The sequence below is a fragment of the Podarcis gaigeae genome (assembly GCF_964106915.1).
Source record: "Podarcis gaigeae genome assembly, chromosome: 18".
Lineage (NCBI taxonomy): Eukaryota > Metazoa > Chordata > Lepidosauria > Squamata > Lacertidae > Podarcis > Podarcis gaigeae.
Genome location: NC_139696.1, coordinates 4035707 through 4060672, shown reverse-complemented (window position 1 = coordinate 4060672; position 24966 = coordinate 4035707). Strand labels below are relative to the sequence as shown.

Here is a 24966-nt window from a genome sequence, read left to right as displayed (position 1 = left end):
TTCCGTCCGTTAAAAGCCGGCCCAGACAAGAACAGCTTTGCTCCCTGAGCGTTGGGTGTGTCTCCAGAGCAAGTTCCCACCAATTTGGGGGGTGGGCCAGCTTGCAAACCCTCTGTGTTGGGTGGTGCCATTAACCACACAATTCCTCCTCAAGAATTGTCTTCCGCACCTTGGTTTAATAATAATAATAATCACAGTTCCTAAATGGAGCATTATGGAAAAAGCAGCTTTGTGAGAATTTTTTTATGGTTGCAGTAAAAAGGAGCTAAGGGATGAGGTTAAACCACAGAGCCTAGGACTTGCTGATCAGAAGGTCGGCGGTTCGAATCCCCACAATGACGGGGTGAGCTCCCGTTGCTCGGTCCCTGCTCCTGCCAACCTAGCAGTTTGAAAGCACGTCAAAAGTGCAAGTAGATAAATAGGTACTGCTCTGGCGGGAAGGTAAACGGCGTTTCCGTGCGCTGCTCTGGTTCACCAGAAGCAGCTTAGTCCTGCTGGCCACATGACCCGGAAGCTGTACGCCGGCTTCCTCGGCCTATAAAGCGAGATGAGCGCCGCAACCCCAGAGTCGTTCACGACTGGACCTAATGGTCAGGGGTCCCTTTACCTTTTTCTAAAGGAGCTAAAGACCATGTTCAATGTTCCCTCCCTCCCTTTATGCTCACAACAATCCTGTGAGGGGGGTCAGGCTGAGAGATCATGACTGGCTCAAGATCACCCAGCGAGCTTTGCAGCTGCATGTGGGTTTCAACCTGGCAGACTCTGTTCCCCCCCCTTTGGACCCTTTAAGCTCCCAGGACTCTCTGCGATGTGACAGTTCATTTTTAATTTTTTAAAATAACTTTTTTATTCAAAATTGAAACAAAACATATTATCCAGAAACATATCATCCTTATTCCACCCCCCATTTTTCCTCCCTCCCCCCACAGAACCCACCCCTCCGACTTCCCTCAGTTCCAGTCTTTGATTTCTCTAAAAATGCTGTTTTCTGCATGTTACACAGTTGTATAGATCCTCAAACTATTTAGCTGATTATTATCAATAAAAAGTTTGTGAATGTTTATTCCAAGCCAGCCAAGGAGTCCAGTTTCCAGTTCGCTTTGTTGCGTCTTCAAATACTTTGTAAAGGGTTCCCATTCATCTTTAAAGTCACAGTTATCCTTGTCCCATAGCTTATATGTCAGTTTTGCCAGTTCTGCATAGTCCATCAATTTTTCTTGCCATGATGCTTTAGTTGGGGTTTCTTCAGTCTTCCATCCTTGTGCTATTAAAACTCTCGCGGCCGTTATTGCATACATGAAGATGTTTTTCAGCTTTTGGGGCAGATCTTTCCCTACAATCCCTAATAAAAATGCTTCAGGTTTTTTAACAAATGTTAAATGGAACATTTTCTTCTATTCGCTGTATATCATTTCCCAAATTTTTAAAATTACCTTACAATCCCACCACATATGATAAAATGTCCCCTCCTTTTCCTTACACTTCCAACATATATTTGAATTGTTGTTGTTTAGTCATTTAGTCGTGTCCGACTCTTTGTGACCTCATGGACCAGAGCATGCCAGGCACTTCTGTCTTCCACTGATATTTGAACTAGTTTTGTACATTTTCCCTAACTGAACTGGTGTCGTGTACCATCTATACATCATCTTCATGTAATTCTCCTTCAATAGGGAACAATCTGTAAATTTTAAATCGGTTTTCCATAATTTTTCCCAATCTTCCATCATACATCTTGTGCCCATTTAATCATAACTGATTAATTGCGATGTGACAGTTAAAAAAAACCTCAGGAGTCTTCCTGCCGCAGCTCTGTGCGAGACCCTGTGAGCAAGCAGAAAACCCCGCCAGGCAAATTGGCGTTCGAAAGAGAGGACGTCTCGGCATTGCGTTTCGATTAGCTTCAGGCACCCCAGCGCACTTTTAGGTTTTTAAGTTTGCAGCCGGCAGGGTTTCGTGAGCTCGCTTTGTACAACAGGAGGGCATCGCCGCATGACACCGCATTTCGTGCTGGGGCAGCTTTCCGGCTTCTCTCTGTTCCGACCAGGGCCCTCTCCTCGCTTGGGCCTGGAGCCAGAGGGAGGATGCCGCGGAAAGCGTTTTCTCCTCTCTCTCCCAGTGCAAACGACAGCGTTACAAGGTGTGTTGAGCGGAGGCCGAGCAAGATCAAAAGCGCTCCTCCCCGGCCAAATCGGCCCGTGGGAAGGTGCCGGCGCCACAATGGCAGGACCTGGCCGCGTTGTGACTCTCTTCCCACCCCGCAACAATACGTTCGAAACAAAAATGGGTCTGTTTTGTGCGCCAGTTTGTTAGGAGATGGAAGTGCATCCGCGTTAGACAAGCAGCGAAGGAAAACCCTGCTGTCTCCTAGAAAACCCTTCTGAGTTTTACAGGGCACTTCAGACTGAACAAGGAGACCATGTGGGGCCCACGAGTTGTTTCTGGAACTACAAATCCCTCTGTCCTTTACCATAGGCAGATGGGAGTTGGAGTCCAACAGCACCCCAGAAGGTGTCCGTTTGGCTGCCTCTGGAGGGACCCTTCCTCTCCTGCCCCCACAGAGAGCATGGAAATGCTCCCCAAATTACCGTATTTTTTGCACCATAACACTCACTTTTTTCCTCCTAGAAAGTAAGGGGAAATGTCTGTGCGTGTTATGGAGGGAATGCCTACGGGTGGCATGCCTACGGATTTTCCTCTAAAAACTACGTGCGTGTTATGGTCGGGTGCGTGTTATAGAGCAAAAAATACGGTAGGTGTTTTGTGTCTTCATACCATAATTTTATGGGGATGCAGGTGGCCCTGTGGGTTAAACCACAGAGCTTAGGACTTGCCCATCAGAAGGTCGGCGGTTCGAATCCCCGCAATGACGGGGTGAGCTCCCGTTGCTCGGTCCCTGCTCCTGCCCACCTAGCAGTTTAAAAGCACGTCAAAGTGCAAGTAGATAAATAGGTACCACTCTGGCGGGAAGGTAAACGGCGTTTCCGTGCGCTGCTCTGGTTCGCCAGAAGCAGCTTAATCATGCTGGCCACATGACCTGAAGCTGTACACCGGCTCCCTCGGCCAATAAAGCAAGATGAGCGCCGCAACCTCGGAGTCGGCCACGACTGGACCTAATGGTCAGGGGTCCCTTTATCTTTACCTTACCATAATTTTATGTTGTGATTGTGAACCGCCTTGGGATCTATGGGTAAAGGGTGGCAAATTTTTTAAATAATAATAATAATAATAATAATAATAATTATTATTATTATTATTATTATTATTATTATTATTATTATTATTAATGGGGGATGACAGCAACAGCTCTGAACCCCTTTTTCACCAGCTGCCTGGTCCTTGACGCCTAACTTAAAATGTTTCTCTCTGCCTCCCCTTTCTTTTCCAGGAATGCTTGAATACGAACCAGCCAAGAGGTTTTCGATACAACAGATAAGACACCACAAGTGAGTGCTTGAGGTTTCTTCTTCTACTGCTTCCTTCTATCTGATTGTGATGGGATTTTTTTTTTTTGTGGCGGTGGTTGGGCACGGACCGCTTCTTTGCTGCTTTGCTCGGAGGCAGCAGGAAGGAAGGATAAAAGGGAGCTGAGGGGGGAGCAGCGCTCGGTAATTTACAACCCTTTTTTTAAAAAAAGAAAAGCATCCCATTTGGTTCTTTAAAAAGCCTTCGGGGAAGCTTTCAAAGCTCGCTGGCGGATCGATAAAAAGTATGCAGTTGCTTCGGAGGAAAGGCTGCGTTGCCCTAGTAAAAGCCACAGCGGGTATGGAATTCCCCAATAAAACTGTCAGTGGGTGGGATCCTGTGTACTAATAGAGAACTCGATGTTCCGAGTGTGGACCCTCACCCGGAAAAAAATGTCTGCATCTGCACGCAAGTGGAAGAATGGGTAAGCATGGGAGGCTCCCCCCCCCAAAGGTTTGCAGAAGGGCAAAATACATATACAGTGGTACCTCGTGTTAAGTACTTAATTCGTTCCAGAGGTCCGTTCTTAACCTGAAACTGTTCTTAACCTGAAGCACCACTTTAGCTAATGGGGCCTCCTGCTGCTGCCGCGCTGCCAGAGCACGATTTCTGTTCTCATCCTGAAGCAAAGTTCTTAACCTGAAGCACTATTTCTGGGTTAGTGGAATCTGTAACCTGAAGCGTATGTAACCCGAGGTACCGCTGTATTTTTGAGGGGGGATCCCAAAAGGCGAAGTTCCCTTTTTGTTCCGTCTTTCCCCTCCAGAAGCGAAGTCCGCATTCCGTGCCCACGGAGCATGCCCAGTAGAACGCCTCCGTCAAAACAGAGCATGCTCAGGAGGTGTGGAATGCTGGCTCAGCTGCTGGGGGGGGGGGGGCATGGAGAGCCAGGATGAAGGGCTGGAATGGAATGTGGAATCTGTTAAAGGTAAAGGGACCCCTGACCATTAGGTCCAGTCGCGGACGACTCTGGGGTTGCGGCACTCATCTCGCTTTACTGGCCGAGGGAGCCGGTGTACAGCTTCTGGGTCATGTGGCCAGCAGGACTAAGCCGCTTCTGGCGAACCAGAGCAGCGCATGGAAATGCCTGCCTCCAGGTTAAACAAGCATTTTGTTCAGACTTAAAGATAGGGATCATTGGTTCTTGCAACCACCGATAAAAACTTTGCGACTGCTAATGTTCTAGCGTTTGTCCGGTCTTCCAATAGGAACCTGACATAGTGAGCCTCTTATTTTCCCGGGAAAGGTACCAGCAAGGGTCATATCAGTTCAGCCCTGGCTTGCTCATATTTTGCACAGTGCAACAAAATACGTTTTATGGAATCAATGTCTTGAGCACACGAGCAAAGTCTGTCCTGGTAGGGAACTCCTCTCAACCTCCCATCCAACACGGCGGAAGAAAAGACGTTTAGTCTGGCTTTGGTGAAAAGCCTTCGATAGTTTGGTACTTTTCAGGTTTTCAATGTAAGATGTTAACTTAAAGACATGCCCATATTGCATTCCTACTGCCAGCGGACTACAGACCGTACACAGAGTCGGAAAGGGACCACGAGAGTCACCCACTTGCAATCCAGGAACCTTTGCCCAACACAGGGCTCAAACCCCCACGGTGCTAAGATTTGAGAGTCTCTGTCGACTGCTCCTATGCAGAGAGGTTCCCCTGACCAGACCTCTCTGCAGGTTTCTGAGGTGCCTGTTTGCACCTGCGCCCACTGTCTCTGCTGTTTTTGGCTGCTCCCATTCCGCCCCCCTTTTCCCTCCACCCTCGTGGTGCTTTGTCAGCTCTTTCATGTCACGCTAACCCAGCTGGAACTGAAGGGCCGTCCCCAGAGACCCAGCCGCAGAGAGGCTGTAGGCTGCCTTAACTGGGCCCTTGCAACCTCCTCCCAGGGCTTTTACCGTTACTATTTTAGGTTCTCTCCTGTCACAGCGCTGCCCGGAGAGATGGGACTCAACCCTTCCGTTCCTAGGGCTCCTCTTGCCCCAGAAACGAGGGCTGCAGAGACTCCACCATGACGGCTCCAGCTTTCCCACCCACTGCCCTATCGGTTACGTTCGCCCCTGTTTTTACAGCTCTGTTGTTCATTCATAGAATCGCAGGTGTAGATTTGCAAGGGGCCACAAGCACACACACCACCGATCTGGCAAAACCACCAAGGTGGGTGCGAAACAGGGCAGGCGGGGGCTCCCCCAGCCTTACCTGGAGAGATCAGGGATTGAACCCGAAACCCTCAGGGGGTTGGACCCTCGTCGTCCCTTACAATCCTACGAATCTGTGATCTATGTGCAAAGCAAAAGCCATTCCCACTATAGCACGTCACTTTTTTAAAAAAAAAAAAAACTCCATAGACCAATTAAGCGCACCTTTTTAGCAGAGACGCAGGTGGCGCTGTGGTCTACACCACTGAGCCTCTTGGGCTTGCCGATCAGAAGGTCGGCGGTTCGAATCCCTGCAATGACAGGATGAGCTCCCGTTGCTCTGTCCCAGCTCCTGACAACCTAGCAGTTTGAAAGCACACCAGCGCAAGTAGATAAATAGGTACCGCCACGGTGGGAAGGTAAACGGCGTTTCCATGCGCTGCTCTGGTTTCCGTCACAGTGTCCCCGTTGAGCCAGAAGCGGTTCAGTCCTGCTGTCCACATGACCCAGAAAGCCGTCTTCTACAGAACTCGGGGGGGAGGAGGTCCTGAGACTAACCTCCAACATACACACAAAATAAATCAATCCCAGAAGGGAAGGGCCATCCTGCATTCAGTTTAGCTTGCACATGCAAACAACATGGAAATTGTTTCTGTGGTTTCATTTTTCTCTCCCGTTCCCCAGAAAATGCAGGAGAGAACCTTCCTTCGTTTCCCCTCCGCTTCCTCACTCTGAATTACAATCACAATCCTTCCCCCCCCCCCACACTTTCCCTTCTCATCCTCGCCATATGCAAATGTTTGAATATAATCTCCCAGAGGGGGCTGCAATCAATATCTCTCCGCAGGGTTTGAACCTTTTTACTCCTGTGTTAAGTAGGGCACACGCAGGTGGGGGGGAAAGAGAAGGGATTTAAAATCGAGCAAATCAAAACGAGCCTGGATAGCTCAGTTGGTTAGACCATGGTGCTGATAACGCCAAGGTTGCAGGTTCAATCCCTGTATGGACCAGCTGCATATTCCTGCATTGCAGGGGGTTGGACTAGATGATCCTCAGGCTCCCTACAGTGCTATGATTCTGTGCTATGTCTTGACCACCTGCGCTGCTAATGTTTGCCCGTTCTGTCGCATCCCAGTCTTTGTGGGAAGCTGCAGTCTGGCTTGAGTCAGACCATTGGCCCAACTGCTAATAATAATAATAATAATAATTTTTTTTTATACCCTGCCCTCCCCAGCCAAGGCCGGACCCAGGGCGGCTTACAAGCAATAATAAAAACAAGCTGAATGATTACAACTTAAAAACAAAATTAAAATACAATATTAAAATAATAAAATGTAGCCTCCTCGCAGGAGGAGAAGGGAAAGAAAAAAGAAAGAGAGGGAGGGAATCAAATTGGCTCCAAGCCAAAGGCCAGGTGGAACAACTCTGTCTTACAGGCCCTATGGAAAGAAATCAGATCCTGCAGGGCCCTGGTCTCATGAGGCAGAGCGTTCCACCAGGCTGGAGCCAGTGTTGAAAAGGCCCTGGCTCTGGTTGAAGCCAATCTAACTTCCTTAGGGCCCGGGACCACTAGGGTGTTGCTATTTATGGACCTTGAGGCTCTCCGTGGGGCATACCGGGAGAGGCGGTCCCGTAGGTACGAGGGTCCTAGGCCGTGAAGGGCTTTAAAGGTCAAAAGCAGCACCTTAAACCTGACCCTGTACTCCACCAGGAGCCAGTGCAGCTTGAAAAGCACTGGGTGAATATGCTCCCATGGCAGAGACCCCGTGAGGAGCCTCGCTGCAGCATTCTGCACCCGCTGGAGTTTCTGGGACAGCTTCAAAGGCAGCCCCGCTGTAGGATTGTCCGAGCCAGCTGCCTGGATAACTGTCCAGGGCTTCGGATTGGGGACTCAGAACCTTTTCGCAGGCAAAATGTCTGTGCTCTCTCCCCTAAACGTAAAGGGAAGGCTCTAGTCCTCATGGTCTGAGATATTACCATAGACCGGCTGGTTGCTGAGGAGTGGTGGAAGGCAGCCAGGAGAAGAAGGCTCAGAGCCTGTGTATTGGTGGTGAGAGGAAGAAGAAGGAGCAGACTAGAAGGAGGAAGTGTTGGAAACAGGCGAGGGAGTAGACAAATATAATAATAATCATCATCATCATCATCAATAATAGTAATAGTAATAATACCACCACCGAGGGCCTTCTCGGTGGTGGCGCCTGCCCTGTGGAACGCCCTCCCATCAGATGTCAAGGAAATAAAGAACTATCTGACTTTTAGAAGACATCTGAAGGCAGCCCTGTTGAGGGGAGTTTTTTATGTTTGATGTTTTATCGTGTTTTTAATATTCTGTTGGGAGCCTCCCAGATGGGAGAGGTATAAATGTATTTATTAACATTAATATTACAGTGGTACCTCGGGTTACATACGCTTCAGGTTACATGCGCTTCAGGTTACAGACTCCGCTAACCCAGAAATAGTGCTTCAGGATGAGAACAGAAATCGTGCTCCGGCGGCGCGGCAGCAGCAGGAGGCCCCATTAGCTAAAGTGGTGCTTCAGGCTAAGAACAGTTTCAGGTTAAGAACAGACCTCCGGAACGAATTAAGTACTTAACTCGAGGTACCACTGTATTCTAGATGGGAGTGTGTGTTGATGCCATCATCTCCCCTTCCAAGAAAAGAAATGATAATAAAAAAATACAGAGTCCGGAAATCCCAGCTGGAGCAGACGGGGAGCAAACGTTCAGGCAAATGACAGCAAATGGATTTATAACAAAAGTCTGACTGTTATTTTTGAGGAAATCCTTAACTCCCAGATGGCATCTGCAGTCTTGGTAGGCCTGACACAGCTGTAAAAAGAATCCGCCTGCTTCCCCTCTCAACACACGGACTCCCCAGATGCTGACCTTGATAGGTGGCTATTGGTGTGATTAAGAACTCTGCGCTCCCCACCATTGCCAATTGGCAGATTTCTTCAGAGCCTTGCAGTGGACAGATGGGTGGAAAAGTAGCCTATCTCCCTGAGAAGAGCTGGAATTATTTATTTATTTATTTATTTATTTATTTATTTATACCCCGCCCATCTGGCTGAGTTTCCCCAGCCACTCTGGGCAGCTCCCAATCAAGTGTTAAAAACAATACAGCGTTAGATATTAAAAACTTCCCTAAACAGGGCTGCCTTCAGATGTCTTTTAAAGAGAAGATAGCTGCTTATTTCCTTCACATCTGAAGGGAGGGCGTTCCACAGGCCGGGCGCCACCACCGAGAAGGCCCTCTGCCTGGTTCCCTGTAACCTCACTTCTCGCAGGGAGGGAACCGTCAGAAGGCCCTTGGTGCTGGATCTCAGTGTCCGGGCTGAACGATGGGGGTGGAGACGCTCCTTCAGGTATACTGGACCGAGGCCGTTTAGGGCTTCCAAGGTCAGCACCAACACTTTGAATTGTGCTCGGAAACGTCCTGGGAGCCAATGCAGATCTCCCAGAACCGGTGTTATGTGGTTCCGGCGGCCAGTCCCAGTCCCCAGTCTGGAAGGAGAGGGCTAGCCCTTGCTGTTGGGTTCCTGGGGAGGCTCAGCCAGTAGACCACGAGATTCTTAATCTCCGGGTGGGGTTCAAGCCCCACGTTGGGCAAAAAATTTCTCCTGCGTTGCAGGGGCTTGGACTAGATGACCCATGGCGTCCCTTCCAGCTCTACAAGTCTTTGATTCTAAAATGCACACCTTTCGCTGGCTGTGCTCCACCCCTTGAGGGCTCCCGCCTGGCTGGCACAGGTTCTCGACCTGGAAAAACGACCTGGAAAAACGGAGAGCTCTTTGTGTGCCTAGGGGCGACCTCGCGCGGTTTTTAATTTAGCCACAAAGGCAAGATTCGCAAATATGGCTCCGCCCATCTTTAAAGAATTGCCTCTGGCCGCCCACGTCACTGCCACATGGCCCTTGGAAGATTGCCCACAAGGAAATGTGCCCCCAACCCGCCAGGCTGGAGTAGCTCTTAATCTCCGGGTCATGGGTTAGAGCACCACGTTGGGCAAAAGGTTCCTCGGTTGTAGGGGGTTGGGCTGGATGACCCCTGGGGTCCCTTCCAGCTCCGCAATTGTAAGATTCACCCAGAGACTGACCACTAAATCCAGATGGACCCAATGAGAGCCATCTTCCAAGGCTGTATCATGGAACTTGAGCAAGCTTGTTTCCTCCTGCTGCCGAGGGCAGGACCTGGGTCAGATCAGTGGTCCATTTAGTTCAGCGCTGTCTTGGTGAGACGGATGTTGGCAGGACGGAAGGTGTGCAGAGGGGGGCAACCCAGAAGATCAAGGGTCTGGGGACCAAGCCTGATGAGGAGCGGTTGAAGGAGCTGGGTATGTTTAGCCTGGAAAAGAGATAGGAGAGCCTTCTCCCAGTATCTCAGGGGTACCCAAACTTTTTTCAAAAAGGCCCAGATTTGATGTAGTGAACATGCGTGAGGGCCAAACAAAGTTGTTGAGCTTTTGGGGGGATTTTACTGCCAAAGCGGCCAGATTAAATTAGGCCTTTGGAAATGCCTGCAATATCTGAGGGGCTGTCCCATGGAAGGGGGAATAATATTGTTAATATTGTTATTAAATTTTATTTATACCCAGCCCTCACTGGCCAGAGCCGGGGTTCAGGGCGGCTAACACCAATAAAATCACAGTAAAAACATAATAGGGGGGAAAGAAAAGAAAAGATTAGAAAACCAGTTTAAAATACAGCTTAAAATGCAATTTTAAAATGCAGCCTCATTTTAAAGTAGCTGATAAATCTTGTTTTCTCCTCTTGCTCTGGAGGCTAGGACTCGAACCCATGGCTTCGAGTTACGAGGAAGGAGGTTCCGACTCTGTCGGAAAGCTCTTCCCGATGTTGACCACTGTTGGAAGGTGCTGGACTCTCCTTCCTTGGCGGTTTTGAAGCAGAGGTTGGGTGGCCGTCTTTGCTTGAGATTCCTGCATTGCAGAGGGTTGGGCTGGATGACCCCTGGGGTCCCTCCGTGAGTCAAGGGTTCCTGTCCCCGAGGACCCATCTCCACTCGCTCCCTTCCCCTCCTTTCCTGCAGCTGGTTTCGGAAAAAGCACACGCAGGCCGACCCTCTGGTCCCCATCCCGCCCAGCCCGGAGACGAAGGACCGATGGCGGAGTATGACGGTGGTGCCTTACCTGGAAGACCTGCACGGCTACAATGAAGAGGAGGACGACGACGACTTGAAAGATGACTACTTGGAGGACGAGATCATCTACACTCAGGACTTCACCGTGCCAGGTAAGGGAGACGGGAGGCGGCAGGGGATGGTTGCCGTTGGCCGTTGGGGTTCCAGCCAAGTTTACAGCAGGGCTGGATTTAGGTTTGATGAGGCCCTAAGCTACTGAAGAGGGACGCGGGTGGCGCTGTGGGTTAAACGCCAGAGCCTAGGACTTGCTGATCAGAAGGTCGGCGGTTCGAATCCCCGCAATGACGGGGTGAGCTCCCGTTGCTCGGTCCCTGCTCCTGCCAACCTAGCAATTCAAAAGCACGTCAAAGTGCAAGTAGATAAATAGGTACTGCTCTGGCGGGAAGGTAAACGGCGTTTCCATGCGCTGCTCTGGTTCGCCAGAAGCGGCTTAGTCCTGCTGGCCACATGACCCGGAAGCTGGACGCCGGCTCCCTTGGTCAGTAAAGCGAGATGAGCGCCGCAACCCCAGAGTCAGCCGCAACTGGACCTTTAAGCTACTGAAGGCGCTAATTGTTGTCAACACCCGTCCATCTCAAGGGACTATGGAGAGCATCTCGGGGGGTGAAGCCAAATTGATGCATTTACAGCATCAAAGGGACTTCCCCGGGGCGCAAGCCTGGGCCGTGTGTCCAGAGGTCTTGGGCTGGGCAGATGACAAGACCTCAAAGGCGGGGTCCAAAGGAAAGCAGAGCAAGACGTTTGGCACCAGTTTGGGTCAGGGCCAGATTTAGGTTTGATGCGGCCCTCAGGTCCTGAAGGTAATGGGGCCCATTCTAGTCCAGTTGTCCTTTGTCAGCCACAAATTCTCGCTGTTTTTGTGTGTGGAACGTATGCTATATGGCAATTGATGGACCTAACAGATATCTCAAGCCATTTGCCCATGTGGCCATGCAACTAGTCCATGCAGAATGTAGGCACCCTATATATAGAAAGGAGCAAACCAGGGATATTTTAGGGAGCAGGCTAGCAGGTGGGCCCATGACTTACATCCTAGGAGCCTACACAACACAAAACACTGCTGCTGCATGTAGGTTTTATTTCATTTGTTTTTTATCATATTTTGGAAATCTACATCCAGGTGTTTTTTTCCTTTACATTTTTGGGGGCTTGTTTAGCTTTTGCATAAATCCAGCACTGGCTTCCAGGGAGGGATGATCTACAAGCTAAGAAGAGCTCAGTTTCAGTGCTTGGCTATGTTGTTAAGGTGGCTTGCATCGTTCCTTGCTATGCATTTCGCATTTTTTACATTGCAATTTCGTGTTGCGGACCACCTCCAGGATCTACGGATGTTGGGCGGGGTACGAATTAAAATAATAGCAGCCGTAATATTGTGCAGATTGCAGTGGAATCCATTACCAGGGAAACGGCTTCCCTGCAGATGTGCTGGGAGGGGAGCAGGGGAGGAGAAATTACTAGCCTTCGTTGTGTCCCTGAAATCACCTGAAAGGAGGTGGTTTGTGTCTCCAAGGTTTGCAGTAATCATGCAACTTGCAGTTGCAATCGAAATTACTCAGCTGCCCTTTGCAAACCAGGTTTGTTATCAAAATTTACAGACCGTTTGCAATGAGCGAATGAAAGTTGCCCTTTCAGCTGAATTTGGGGGGACGACTTGAAGCATCTGTCGCGTTCAGCTATTTCGATTGCTTTTGTTTGATTTGCTCCTTTGCAAGCCGCCGAAATCTTCACCTCCGACTTGGGTTGCCTGCTGCGCGCGTGTCCCACCCTCCCTGACGGCTCCCATGTTGCGTTTTCCTCAGGTGACGACAGCGAGGCAGGGCTTAGAGAGGACGAGAGCGCAGATCAGGAAGGATATTTTGCACTCCTCTTCGGGGAAGGAGATTCCACCGCCGCTGCCACCAGCTCAGAGGAAGGAAGGAGGCTTAGCTTAGATGGCAAGAGAGCTCAGGCGAAAGAGGAAGACAACAAGGCGGCTTGCTTTTCCACCAGCTAGGACCAGTCCCTGGCCTCGAACCGGGAATGGGTGGGCGGGAGGTCATTGGGGGAAAGAACCCCTTTTAAACCATAGGTGCCCCTCCAAAAATGCCCAAATGGCGGCCGGTCACCTTGCCAGTTCCTTGCCTTCTTGGAAAGTTAATGTACGTTCTTGGCGGCACTTCTCAGCGCTGCAGTTCCGTGCCAGGGCCCCTTCCTGGTGTTCCCCGGTCACAGTTTCCAAGTTCTCCACCCACCCAGAGCCCCAGCTCCCCTCCTGTGCCATGCCCTGCCAGCGCCCTTCTGAAATTTCAGGCCTCTACGGCTCCCTTTGGCCGTGCTGGTGGTCCTAGCTTGAAACCTCCAGCCAATTTGGCGCAAAACGCCAACCCCCGCCTCTCTGCGCTGTGTTGTCACCGGCGGCGGATCATCATCGCTGCGGCGTTAATCGCTGCCGTTATCTGCCGCCTGTTGAATCAGCTGCATCCCAGAGAGCTGTCAGTCGGCGTTCTTGACAGCGAGGTGGGTTGGCTTCTCCCATCCTTGGCACACACACACACACCCCATCTCTCCTGGGGAACACCGGCTCTTAAAAAGTTCGGCCGCCCCCCACCCCCTTTTATCCAGATTTATTGTTATTGTTGTTGCTTTTAAAAGGTTTTCTTTTCCGGAGAAAAGCTGTTCTTTTCCGCCTTCCGCGACCTTCGGTTTGAAGAGCGAAATAAAAAGCTTTGTTGCATTTTGAAATTCTCCCTTTTAAAAAAAAAAAAATGTTTCCAATCCGACTCTTCGCTTTAGAAGCTTTGCAGTTCGGCTTACGGCAGGGTCGGTTATCTGTCGAAGAATATCCCCTGAGTTTTATATGATCTTCCCGAACGGTTGGAAGACATAAAAACACACACCGCTATTGAAAACTCCAGCTCAGAACGGGTGCAAAATAATCCCAAGTTGCCAAACATTTTGTGGCCCGGGGAGAAGAACCTTTGCGAGTGGAGCAAAAACCTCTAGCTAGGGCTGTGCAGTCAGAAAATACTTCCTGACAGGTTATAAGAAAAGGTAAGATTGTGCCTGGGGTGGAAAAAGTCGACAGGGAGGCGGGTTTTTCTCTCGTAATAATGGAACTCTGGGGTCATTCAGCACAGACTAAAGAAAATGTCATTTGCACAGTGCAGAGTTCATAGAAAAAGAGAAAGGGGCCCGAGGGTCATCTAGTCCAGCCCCCTGCAGTGCAGAAATCTCGGCTAAAGCATCCATGACACATGGCCACCCAACCTCTCCTTTCTTGTCACTCTGAAGCCATGGATTCGGGTCCTACCTTCCAGAGCAGGAGAAAACAAGCACGCTCCCTCTTCCGTGTGACAGCCCTTAAGATATTTGAAAGCGTTCAACTGTGGAACTCACTGCCACAGGGGGCAGCCATGGGCCACCGCCTTGGATGGCTCTAAAAGAAGCTCGCACAAATCCGAGGAGCAGAATTCATAGCCAGGACAGCTGCTCTCTGCCCCCGCGGTCAGAAGCACAGTATACATCCAGGAGGCTAAGTTCGGTTAGAATTCGGTACGCACTCCCAGCCTTAACGCTAAATACATTTCTTCTCCTAAAGGTAAAGGGTAAAGGGACCCCTGACCATTAGGTCTAGTCAGGACCGACTCAGGTTGCGGCGCTCATCTCGCTTTATTGGCCGAGGGAGCCGGCGTACAGCTTCCGGGTCATGTGGCCAGCAGGACTAAGCCGCTTCTGGCGAACCAGAGCAGCGCACGGAAACGCCGTTTACCTTCCCGCCAGAGCGGTGCCTATTTATCTACTTGCACTCTGACGTGCTTTCGAACTGCTAGGTTGGCAGGAACTGGGACCGAGCAACGGGAGCTCACCCCGTCATTGCGGGGATTCGAACCGCCGACCTTCTGATTGGCAAGTCATAGGCTCTATGGCTTAACCCACAGCACCACCCGTGTCCCTATTTTCTTCTCCTACCACACTACAAATAAAAGCTTGGCGGGGCACGAGGGTGGAGCCCCAAGATTTCAGCCGCTTGGGCAGAATTCCTTAAATTAGAGCACGCGGCCAGGGTTCGGGGGGTTGAGGAGGAGAAAAATACAAACTCCTTGACCCTGCACTAACATGGAATCGGCGTGGGTTTTAACCTCACGTGCCAATGGCTTTTCCCACCTGAGATACCTGCCTGGGCAGAACGGCCGTCGAGCAAAACAGTTGCGAGGGACACTGGCTCGCTCGCTGTCGCCCGTGGAACGGCTTTTAAGAAATAAACACATGAGCTAGGGTACCGCCATATTGAAATAGCCCTCATCATCTCCGCAGCTACGCGAGCTACGGGGACCGGTTCCCTTCCGGCCCTTCAGGGTGTCCTGCTTTCCAAAGTCATGAGGTCTAGCAACTTGGGAGTTAGGGACTTTGCTTGAAGCAGCTGCCGTGAGGCTGCGTGCTTGAACGGCGCCGCATGGTTGCAGATTCGGGAAGCCCCCCAACCGACGGGGGACCCCTGTGGGTGAAAGTGGCGGTTTTGCCACTCTCTCCAGAAACCCTTTTGTGGATATCTTCCTATATGAATAGAAATGTGGAGTGTCGTCAGGTTCTGCATCTGCGGCAGGGGGGGGAGAGAGAGAGAGAGACGGCGTAGCAGAGGGGTCCCCTTTTTGCATAGGGTTCGGGGTGCCGTATTAAGAGAGTGCCAGGAAAAAACACGAGCCCTGTATCGGGATTGCGACTCCCGCAGCGTTTGAGAACACCAGCTAAGCTGCAGGCAGAGGTGGCAGCGGAGGGAGAAGAGAAAACCAGGCGAGTGAGTCACTTGCGGAGGCAGGAGCTGGCTTACATTGCGGGGAGGGAAACTTGTTAAGTTTCCCATTGATCAGAAGAAGAAGGTGCTTTGGGGGGGGGCTGCTTTGCATCCCCCCCTCCTCTGCTCCCTCCTTCCCTGCCGAAACACTTAAAAATTGATGTTGCTTGGCTGAATGTACTTTCATATATATATATAAATTCTCAACACACTATTCTTTACTTGGAAAGTAAAGGTCCCCTCCCTCCCTCCCTCCCTCTCTCTCTGCTCCCCCCCCCCCAAAAAAAAACCACCTTCTCCCATTTCTGGGAACCCCACGGTTAAGAACCCAAAGGGGTTTGCCACTCTCTCCAGAAACCCTTTTGTGGATATCTTCCTATATGAATAGAAAGGCAGGGTGTTGTCAGGTTCTGCAGCAATGGCGGGGGGGGGGGCCCTTTGTTTCTGTTCGTTTCTTTGTTAATTGCCTTGTTTCTGTTCGTTTCTTTGTTAATTGCCTTTGTGCACCCTGACCAAATGGCTTCGGGAGCAGCTTGCAAACAAAGCGAGGCAGTTGGTATCTCCGCAGGACAACTGCGTTAGAAGATGGAGGGGAAAAACCAAAACCCTCCACGACACGCAAGGGAAAGGGGACAGGGAGGGAAGAGGAAAACCCAAAACCCCAGCACTGATTTCTGAAAGAGGTGCTCTTATAAGAATGATCCACTGACTCGGTACAAGGTTCAGCTGGTGTCTTTTTGCTTGATTGTTTTTATTTTGCTTTTATTTGTTAACATTTGCATTCCACCTCTACCTTCCACTGACCTCAAGGCGGTTCTCCCTGTTCCATCCTTGCAGCACCCCTGCGAGGTAGCTTAGGCTAAGAGACAGCAACCGGCCCAAAAATCACCCAGAGAGCTTCAGGGTGGATTGGGGTTTTGAACCCTGGTCAGCCAGCTCATGGCCCAACGCTCTAACCATTGTGCCACACTTCTGCTCCCCCCCCCCACTGTCCTGCAAAGGCCAGGTAAAGGTAAAGGGACCCCTGACCATTAGGGCCAGTCGTGACCGGCTCTGGGGTTGCGGCGCTCATCTCGCTTTACTGGCCGAGGGAGCCGGTGTACAGCTTCTGGGTCATGTGGCCAGCAGGACTGAGCCACTTCTGGCACACCAGAGCAGCGCACAGAAACGTCATTTCCCTTCCCGCCGGAGCGGTACCTATTTATCTACTTGCACTTTGACGTGCTTTTGAACCGCTAGGTTGGCAGGAGCAGGGACCGAGCAACGGGAGCTCACCCCGTCATTGCGGGGATTCGAACCGCTGACCTTCTGATCGGCAAGTCCTAGGCTCTGCGGTTTAACCCACAGCGCCACCCGAAAAGAAAAGATATAGCAGCACATCAAATTGAAATAAATAAATGGGGATGAATGTGGTGCTACTCGTGAGCAGAGCTGAGCAGAACGCCACCTCTGGGGATCCATGCAACGGGTCTTTGAAGCAACCCCTTTTGCAAAGGTCTTAGGCAATGGCGTGTTGTTTTTTTGGAGGGGGGGCCTGGCACTCCCCAGGGATAAAGGACAACACGCTTTGGGTCGTGCGTAAGTCCTTTACGGTGGCGACTTACGTCTCCCCGGGGGTGCTGTGACGGGAATCTGCGTCCTTGGGCGAAAAAGCAATCTGCAGTCGCCCCTTCTCCTGGCTCCGGCTGAGTCATCCGGCTTGAAAAAGCCACCGCTCCTCTGCGTGAAAATTACCTTGGCAGGATCTGCCGGGAGGCACCGGCATGTGGGGGGGGGGGAGCGAGTGCGAGAGCAGCAGACGCGGATCGCAGAGGGCATTGTTAGCCGAAGGCAGGATTGACGTCCGCCTTCCCTCCCACCCGCCCCCGTAGCTGAGCTAAGCAATTGTCGCTCTGCCTCATTTATATACTTTTTTACGCTTGCTTGCGGAAAAGCAAATCGCTTGCACTCTTCGTGTTCCCCCCCCCCCCTGGCATGGCGTTGCCGGGCAGTGTTGTAAACAAAAATGGCCCTTTTTCCTTATGGGGAATCCAAGAGCCCATATAGAGTCCTTACATAGGTTCCCTATGGGTAGGAGAAAATAACAGAGGCCAACCAGAGAATATTGAGAAGCAAAGCAGCTAGTAAGCTTGGCCTTTATTGATCTGTTGCAACAGGGTGCTCCCCTCACATGCAGGAGGAGGAGGACCCAGAAAAATGGCGCGCAAGGCCTTATAAAGACTTTTGAAATTGCCCCCCTGTAGATCAAGACCACCCCCAGAAACATCATACATACATCACAGAAGGGGTGTAACCTAAGACCACCCCTCCGATACATCACACCTACATCACAGAAATTTTAATATTGTTTTTCTCCTGTTGTTGTTTATCTCCTGTCTGGCAGGTTACTTGATTGGGGATCCTGGCCAGTCTTTTGTAATGATAAATACTTAGTTCCTGGGCCAGGTGACAGGCTCACACCCTATTCAAACACAGACATGCCCTTAAGACAGGATTTGTGAAGGAAAAGACAATGGGGAGGCTTTTCCAGTTTGACCTTGCAGAGAAAAGATTTGCTCGGTTTAGGAATCAAAATGGTTCCAGGTTGGCCTTCCTGTGCTGATCTATGTACGTGCGGTTATGAACATTGCCATATATCTAAGACCATAAAATTCCTATCACAGCGGTAGTTGAGAAGACCCAGCTGTGGCGCCGGCGCTCGCGGCGTCCCAGATTTGCCTGGGAGAAGATTCGAGTTCGAATCCTCCTGCTCGCTGTGCCTCTCGCCGCCAAAACCTACTTTGTAGGGTCGTCTTGGGGCAGGGCAATGCACACGCTACCTCGAAACCCATTTGGGAGAGGAACAAGGCAGGATCGAAGCCTCAAGAGATTAATAATAATAATTCAGAAATGGCAACGTTTCCTGTAAGAGGCAGGCTTTAAAAGAGAATTGGGGGGGGGGATGCGGAAAAGTCTACAATAGCTGCTCACCACGGTTCTCCTATTGCAGGCAGCAAATGCTGGGGATCTCGAGTGGGGAGATTCGAACTCAGGTCCTGCCCCGGGGGGGGGGCAACCCTTTGGGACGTCCGGTTAACTGCAGCAAGGACAGGGTCCTGGAACTAGGTAGCTAGCTCCTCTTTGGCCAGATCCAGCAGGGAGGGCTGCCGCCAACCCAACTCCACGGGGGCACATAGCTGTCAACCTTTCCCTTTTCTTGCGAGGAATCCTATTCGGAATAAGGGAATTTCCCTTTTAAAAAGGGAAACGTTGACAGCTATGCGGGGGCATGTGGTCGGCTGCTGAAAAGATAGGATGGTGAACTTTAAGCATCAAGCGTTTTCTCAAACCTGGGTCCCCGGCTGTCGTCGGACTACAACTCCCATCATCCCTGGCTAGTAGGACCAGCGGCCAGGGATGATGGGAGCCGTAGTCCAGCCGGAAACCCAAGTTTGAAAATAAAACTTTTCGGAAATATTTTAACAGAAATACAATCCAACAGATAGGTGTGTTTTGACTCCCCCCCCTAGCACTCCGTTTATGGTTTCTTATATACAGCGGTACCTCGGGTTATTCGGGTTGCAGACTTCTCTATCCCAGAAATAGTGCTTCAGGTTAAGAACTTTGCTTCAGGATGAGAACAGAAATCGTGCTCTGGTGGCAGCAGGAGGCCCCATTAGCTAAAGTGGTGCTTCAGGTTAAGAACAGTTTCAGGTTAAGAACGGACCTCCGGAACGGATTAAGTACTTAACCCCAGGTACCACTGTGTTTATATATTTATATATAACACTGCAATTCCTACATTACCCCAATTATTAATTTCTTCCTAATTCTCTTTTTAGCATTAATTTTTAACTGTTCGGTTTAAATTGATTTCAGAACAGTAACATTTCAGTCTTTGATAAAGTTCCCCCACCTCTTGGTTCCCTATTAATCCCTTAATTTTTGCCATTTTGGCATGGTCCATTAATTTAGTCTGGCATTCCTCCTTGGTTGGTACTGAATCTTCTTTCCATTGGCATACATAAAACACTTCTTTTTCTTTCTTTCAACCTTTCGGTAACTCTATAGCAGGCATAGGCAAACTGGGCCCTCCAGATGTTTTGGGACTACAACTTCCATCATCCCTAGCTAACTGGACCAGTGGCTAGGGATGATGGGAGTTGTAGTCCCCAAACATCTGGAAGGGCCAGAGTTTGCCTATGCCTGCTATAGAGTTACCGAAAGGACGATGGGAGTTGTAGTCCCAAAACATCTGGAGGGCCGAGTTTGCCTATGCCTGCTATAGTTACCGAAAGGATGATGGGACTTGTAGTCCCAAAACATCTGGAGGGCCGAGTTTGCCTATGCCTGCTATAGTTACCGAAAGGATGATGGGAGTTGTAGTCCCCAAACATCTGGAGGGCCGAGTTTGCCTATGCCTGCTATAGTTACCAAAAGGATGATGGGACTTGTAGTCCCCAAACATCTGGAAGGCCGAGTTTGCCTATGCCTGCTCTATACCAATTCTCCCTAAAAGAAATGCATCTGGTTTGTGTATTTTTTTAAAATTAAAAGTTATTTTGAGCGTTTCCTCCCAATTCATTTATAAACCATTTCCCAGGAAGTTCCCACGTGTGAGGTTTAGATGCTCTCGTCGGCCCTCTGCGCATGCCCCGTGGCACAGACCTCCCCTGTACCTCCTTTTTTCTTCTTCTTTTTTCCGTGTTGCCCTCCGTTTGCCTTCCAGGACAGGTGCCTGATGAAGAAGTGAGGCAGAATGGGCAGAGCCGCTGCAGCCGGGGCCTCCCCAAGCCGGTCTGCATGAACGGGACGGAACCAGCCCAGATCGGCAGCAAGACGAAGGCCGAGCGGAGGGCCAGCGCCTCATCCAACCCTTCGCGCAAAGCCTCGTCTTCCACCAGCAGCAAGATTCGGAAGCTGTCCACCTGCAAGCAGCAGTGACGGCCTGAGCATCGCCCACCGCAGGTCTGTAGGTCTTCCTCTCCGCTTTCCTCTCTTTTTCCGGAAAGGTGGTGCCGCCCAGTGGTTAGAGCGCTTGCTTTGCATGCAGAAGGCCCCAGCTTTAGTCTCCAGGAGAGCCCTTGGCAGTCACTTTTGGCAGCGCTGAATAACATGGGTCATTGACTCGTAGAATTGTATAAAGCGGGAATAATAATAATAATAATAATAATAATAATAATAATAATAATAAAATTATTTATTTATACCCCGCCCTCCCCAGCCACTCTGGGCGGCTTCCAACAGAACACTAAAACACAATAACCTATTCAACATTAAAAGCTTCCCTAAACAGGGCTGCCTTCAGATGTCTTCTAAAGATAGGATAGCTGCTTATTTCCTTCACATCTGAAGGGAGGGCGTTCCACAGGGCGGGCGCCACCACCGAGAAGGCCCTCTGCCTGGTTCCCTGTAACCTCACTTCTCGCAGGGAGGGAACCACCAGAAGGCCCTCAGAGCTGGACCTCAGTGTCCGGGCAGTATCAAGTTAACCAGAGGAACTCACTGCTACAAGGTGTTTCTCATGCATTCAGAGCCATCTAGACTCGCTAGCATCCTTTCTGGGGTGTTTTAATTCCCCCCCCCCCAAAAAAAAAAATTAAGAGGGAGCTTCCGACTCTTACGTACTAACCAAGGCAGGGTTTTGTTTTTTTTAATGCATGTATTGTCCCTCTGACCTTAAGCAAGCAGGAATCGCGGAGCGGGGCAGACGCGATCAGCTTGTGCATGAGGCTTTCATCTGACTTGACGTATATCCCTCCCTTTCCCAGCTCTGCAGAAAACCCTGAATTCCTCCTTCTCTCTCTGTCTCCCCACCCCGAACAAAATAATAATAACAAAATCTCTCCCTGGCTGTTTTCGCCCAGCTCTCCTGATTCATAAGCTCAGCCCAGGAAGAAAGAAGAGAAAATTATTCATCTGTGATCTGCCCACCCCCGCCTGGCCTCGCCGCAGTAGTGCACTTAGCCGGTGGCGCCTTCTCTTCCTTGCAACCCCCCCCCCCCCAAAGCTTTTATCTCCTTGGCTCGCAACCAGGTTTCTCCATTCTCTCCCCTTCCCTCTCCGGTTCTTCTTTCGCCTCCTTCCTAAGTCTCCGAATAGCTTCGGAAAATAAGATGGAGTATCTCATGCAAGTGAGACTGAATCTGGATCAGGAGGGGGGTGTTGTTCCCCCCCAAAACACAAAAAAACTCCAAGATAAAGAGATTTGGAGGCGAGCGTCGCCCCCCCAGAGAAGGGGCTGTTGAGCTTTCGCTGTGCCAGCCCGGCCAAGGCAAGCCCCCAAATAATCCAGCCGAAATCTTCCCTCCAGGCCCTTCATTCGATCAAGTCCTTTGCAGCATTAAAAGAAGAAAATCTCTTGCATTTTTGGAATCAGGCGGCTGTGTTTCCATCTCTTCTTCCCCCTCCAGGCTAAACCTTTCTCCATCTCGACCCCCCCTTCTGTGAACCACCAACCCCACCCCATGTTCCAGTTTGCCTTCGGCCGCTTTTGGCTTCGCCCCAGAACTGGACGCAGGTTTCCTGCTTTAATTCGGGGGCCGAAGCGAAACCGGGACTTGGGAAGCAGCGGTTCCCTTTAGCACAGCCGAAGATTGCATTTGGCTTCTTTGCAGATGCGTCGCGCTGCTGGCTCGCAGTTTTTATTTTTACTTCTTGGCCAAGGTAGCAGGCTCTCTCTTGTCTCGCTTTGAACCTACTCCCGGTAGACCTGCTGCAACTTAGCAGGGTGTGTTTTCTGTGGATCTCCTCTGCAGGCCCAGAAAGCCATGAAAAACGCTAAAAAGACCCCTCTCTGCCCTGGCCAGCTGCCCCGGCTAAGCCTCGCCAAGGTTTTCCGCCTTCTGCCTTTAAAGACCCCAGACATCGGGCCTCCTACTGTTTTCCGGCGCTTGCTAAAAACATTTCTGCTTGGAAGGGCCAACCCAGACGTTTTAAAAGCCTGCGCAAGCTCTGATCTGCTTTTAGCCTGTTGTTAAAAGACGGAATGTCTTAAATTAAGTGTTGCCAGTTTTTCTCACAATCGGAGAACTGGGGGGGTTGGAAGGAGGACCATAGCGGTCATTTAGTCCAATGCAATGCAGGAATCTTTTTTTCCAGCGTGGGGCTCTCTCTATTGTTTAAAAAAAATTGTGTCACCTGCTGTTGTCCTGTGTGAGTGTCTGGAGGCTGTTGGAGGATGGATGGTGGCTAATGGATTGAGGTTGAATCCTGACAAGACAGAAGTACTGTTTTTGGGGGACAGGGGGCAGGCAGGTGTGGGGGACTCCCTGGTCCTGAATGGGGTCACTGTGCCCCTGAAGGACCAGGTACGCAGCCTGGGAGTCATCCTGGACTCATAGCTGTCCATGGAGGCGCAGGTCAGTTCTGTGTCCAGGGCAGCTCCACCTGGTACGCAGGATGAGACCCATGGACTGTCTCGCCAGAGTAGTGTATGCTCTAGTTATCTCCCACTTGGACTACTGCCATGCGCTCTACGTGGGGCTGCCTTTGAAGGTGACCCGGAAACTGCAACTAATCCAGAATGCGGCAGCTAGACTGGGGACTGGGAGCGGCTGCTGGGACCACATAACACCGGTCTTGAAAGACCTACACTGGCTCCCAGTACGTTTCCGAGCACAGTTCAAAGTCTTGGTGTTGACCTTTAAAGCCCTAAATGGCCCAGTAGACCTGAAGGAGTGTCTCCACCTCCATCGTTCTGCCCGGACACTGAGGTCCAGCTCCGAGGGCCTTCTGGCGGTTCCCTCCCTGCGAGAAGCAAAGCTACAGGGAACCAGGCAGAGGGCCTTCTCGGTGGTGGCGCCCGTCCTATGGAACGCCCTCCCACCAGATGTGAAGGAAATAAACAACTATCTGACATTCAGAAGACATCTTAAGGCAGCCCTGTTCAGGGAAGTTTTTAATGTGTAACATCTTAGTGTATTTTTGGTCTTCGTGGAAGCTGCCCAGAGTGGCTGGGGAAACCCAGCCAAATGGGCAGGGTACAAATAATAAATTATTATTATTATTGAATGAAGGGCTGTATGCAGATGTTGTTAATAATAATAATTGTAGTGGGGGTTTTTAAGTTTTAAATTATGCACTCTTTTGCACATGGGTAACTGTGACACAACAGAGCAGTATGCAATAAATCGCAGAACTTTTTCTGACGTCCGATTTCTCTCTCTTTCTCTCCCTCCCCCCTTTTCTTTTTCAAAAACTCTTTGCAGCCAGAGCCCCGAATTACTGCGCTTGGCGGCGGCCGTATTCCCTCCTCGGCTCTCTGTGCATCTCCCCCTCCCCCCCCCCCCGGCCATGCCCTTGCCCGCCCCCTCCCCACGCCAGCATCCCTGGTAGCCGACCCCCCCCGTAGACCCCCGCTTGTGATCCAAAAAGAGAGAGCCAAGAAACAGGAAGAGAAACATCTTTTTGTAAAGAGAAAAAAAAAGACGCAATCCTTTTATGGGGGGGGGGGGGGGCAGAAGAAGACGAGGACACCCAACGCCGGTTCAGCAAATCCTGCTTTTTTTTAGACTGAGAAGAAGAAACGTGGCTGAGTTTCACCTCCTGAAATCCTGTCTGTGCGGCCGTCCGGATTCCCACGACTTGTTTTGGGGGGGGGATTTTGAAGTGGGAGGGGGCTGCTCCTGGTTGAGGAGGGGCTTTTTGAGATGGGGGGGCGAGTTCCCTCCAGGACTTGGCACATCTCCCCTCTCGCCATTCCTCCTCATGTTAGAATTTTTGAAAGCCATCGACACGCACTTTATGTAGTAGACTACTGTTATATAATATATATATATTATATTATATTTTTTCCTCCCCCGCCCCTTCTTTCTTTCTTTCTTTCTTTCTTTCTTTCTTTCTTTCTGTTCGGCCCCCTCCTCCCTCTCTTCCCCCCTCCCTCTTTTTTGAGGGGGGGGGAGGGCAGTTTATATTTGCAGTTATCTTTAGAGAACTTCCTTGCACATTTGTGACCGTATCTGAAATAAATGGAAAGAGCTGGGGAGGGGAATGTCGCGGCCTGCAAAAATTGAGGGGGGGGGGATGAAGAGAAGTTCAGAAAGTGGGGAGGGGGCGTTATGGGGAGGGGAAAACCCGGTATTTAAAACGTCAACAAAAAATCACCACACTATTAAAACGAAAATAAAAAAATCTGCATGCTGTTTATAAGGGCTGGAGCAAAGGGAAGTGAGTGCTTTTTTTTTTTCTTCCTTTCCTTTTTTTCTTTTTTTTAAAGAAAATAAAAGTCAAAATGGAGCCATGGGTTTCTGAGCCTGTTTTTTTGGGGGGTGGGGTGGGGGTGGCGGTGCTGATTTAGCCCAGCCTGGGAGGAAAAAAACATTGAGCTAGATACAGTGGTACCTCGGGTTACATACGCTTCAGGTTACATACGCTTCAGGTTACAGACTCTGCTAACCCAGAAATAGTGCTTCAGGTTAAGAACTTTGCTTCAGGATGAGAACAGAAATCGCACGG

General features: G+C 50.4%; 1 protein-coding gene across 2 annotated transcripts in view; it reads left to right on the top strand.

The window, feature by feature from the left end:
* The window catches only part of STK11 (serine/threonine kinase 11), a 60575-nt gene extending 35828 nt beyond the window's left edge, over nt 1–24747 (top strand). Inside the window, exons 7-10 of one of the 2 annotated variants that reach the window (XM_083720568.1) lie at nt 3389–3446; nt 10650–10852; nt 20240–20478; nt 23721–24747. In XM_083720568.1, coding sequence (XP_083576694.1) covers nt 3389–3446; nt 10650–10852; nt 20240–20454 — 476 coding nt within the window. In that variant the 3' untranslated portion in view covers nt 20455–20478; nt 23721–24747. Of the gene's footprint in view, nt 1–3388; nt 3447–10649; nt 10853–12559; nt 13482–20239; nt 20479–23720 lie in introns of those variants that run through there. The other variant, XM_083720569.1, reaches the window with a different exon arrangement.
* Nucleotides 24748–24966: the final 219 nt, after the last annotated feature.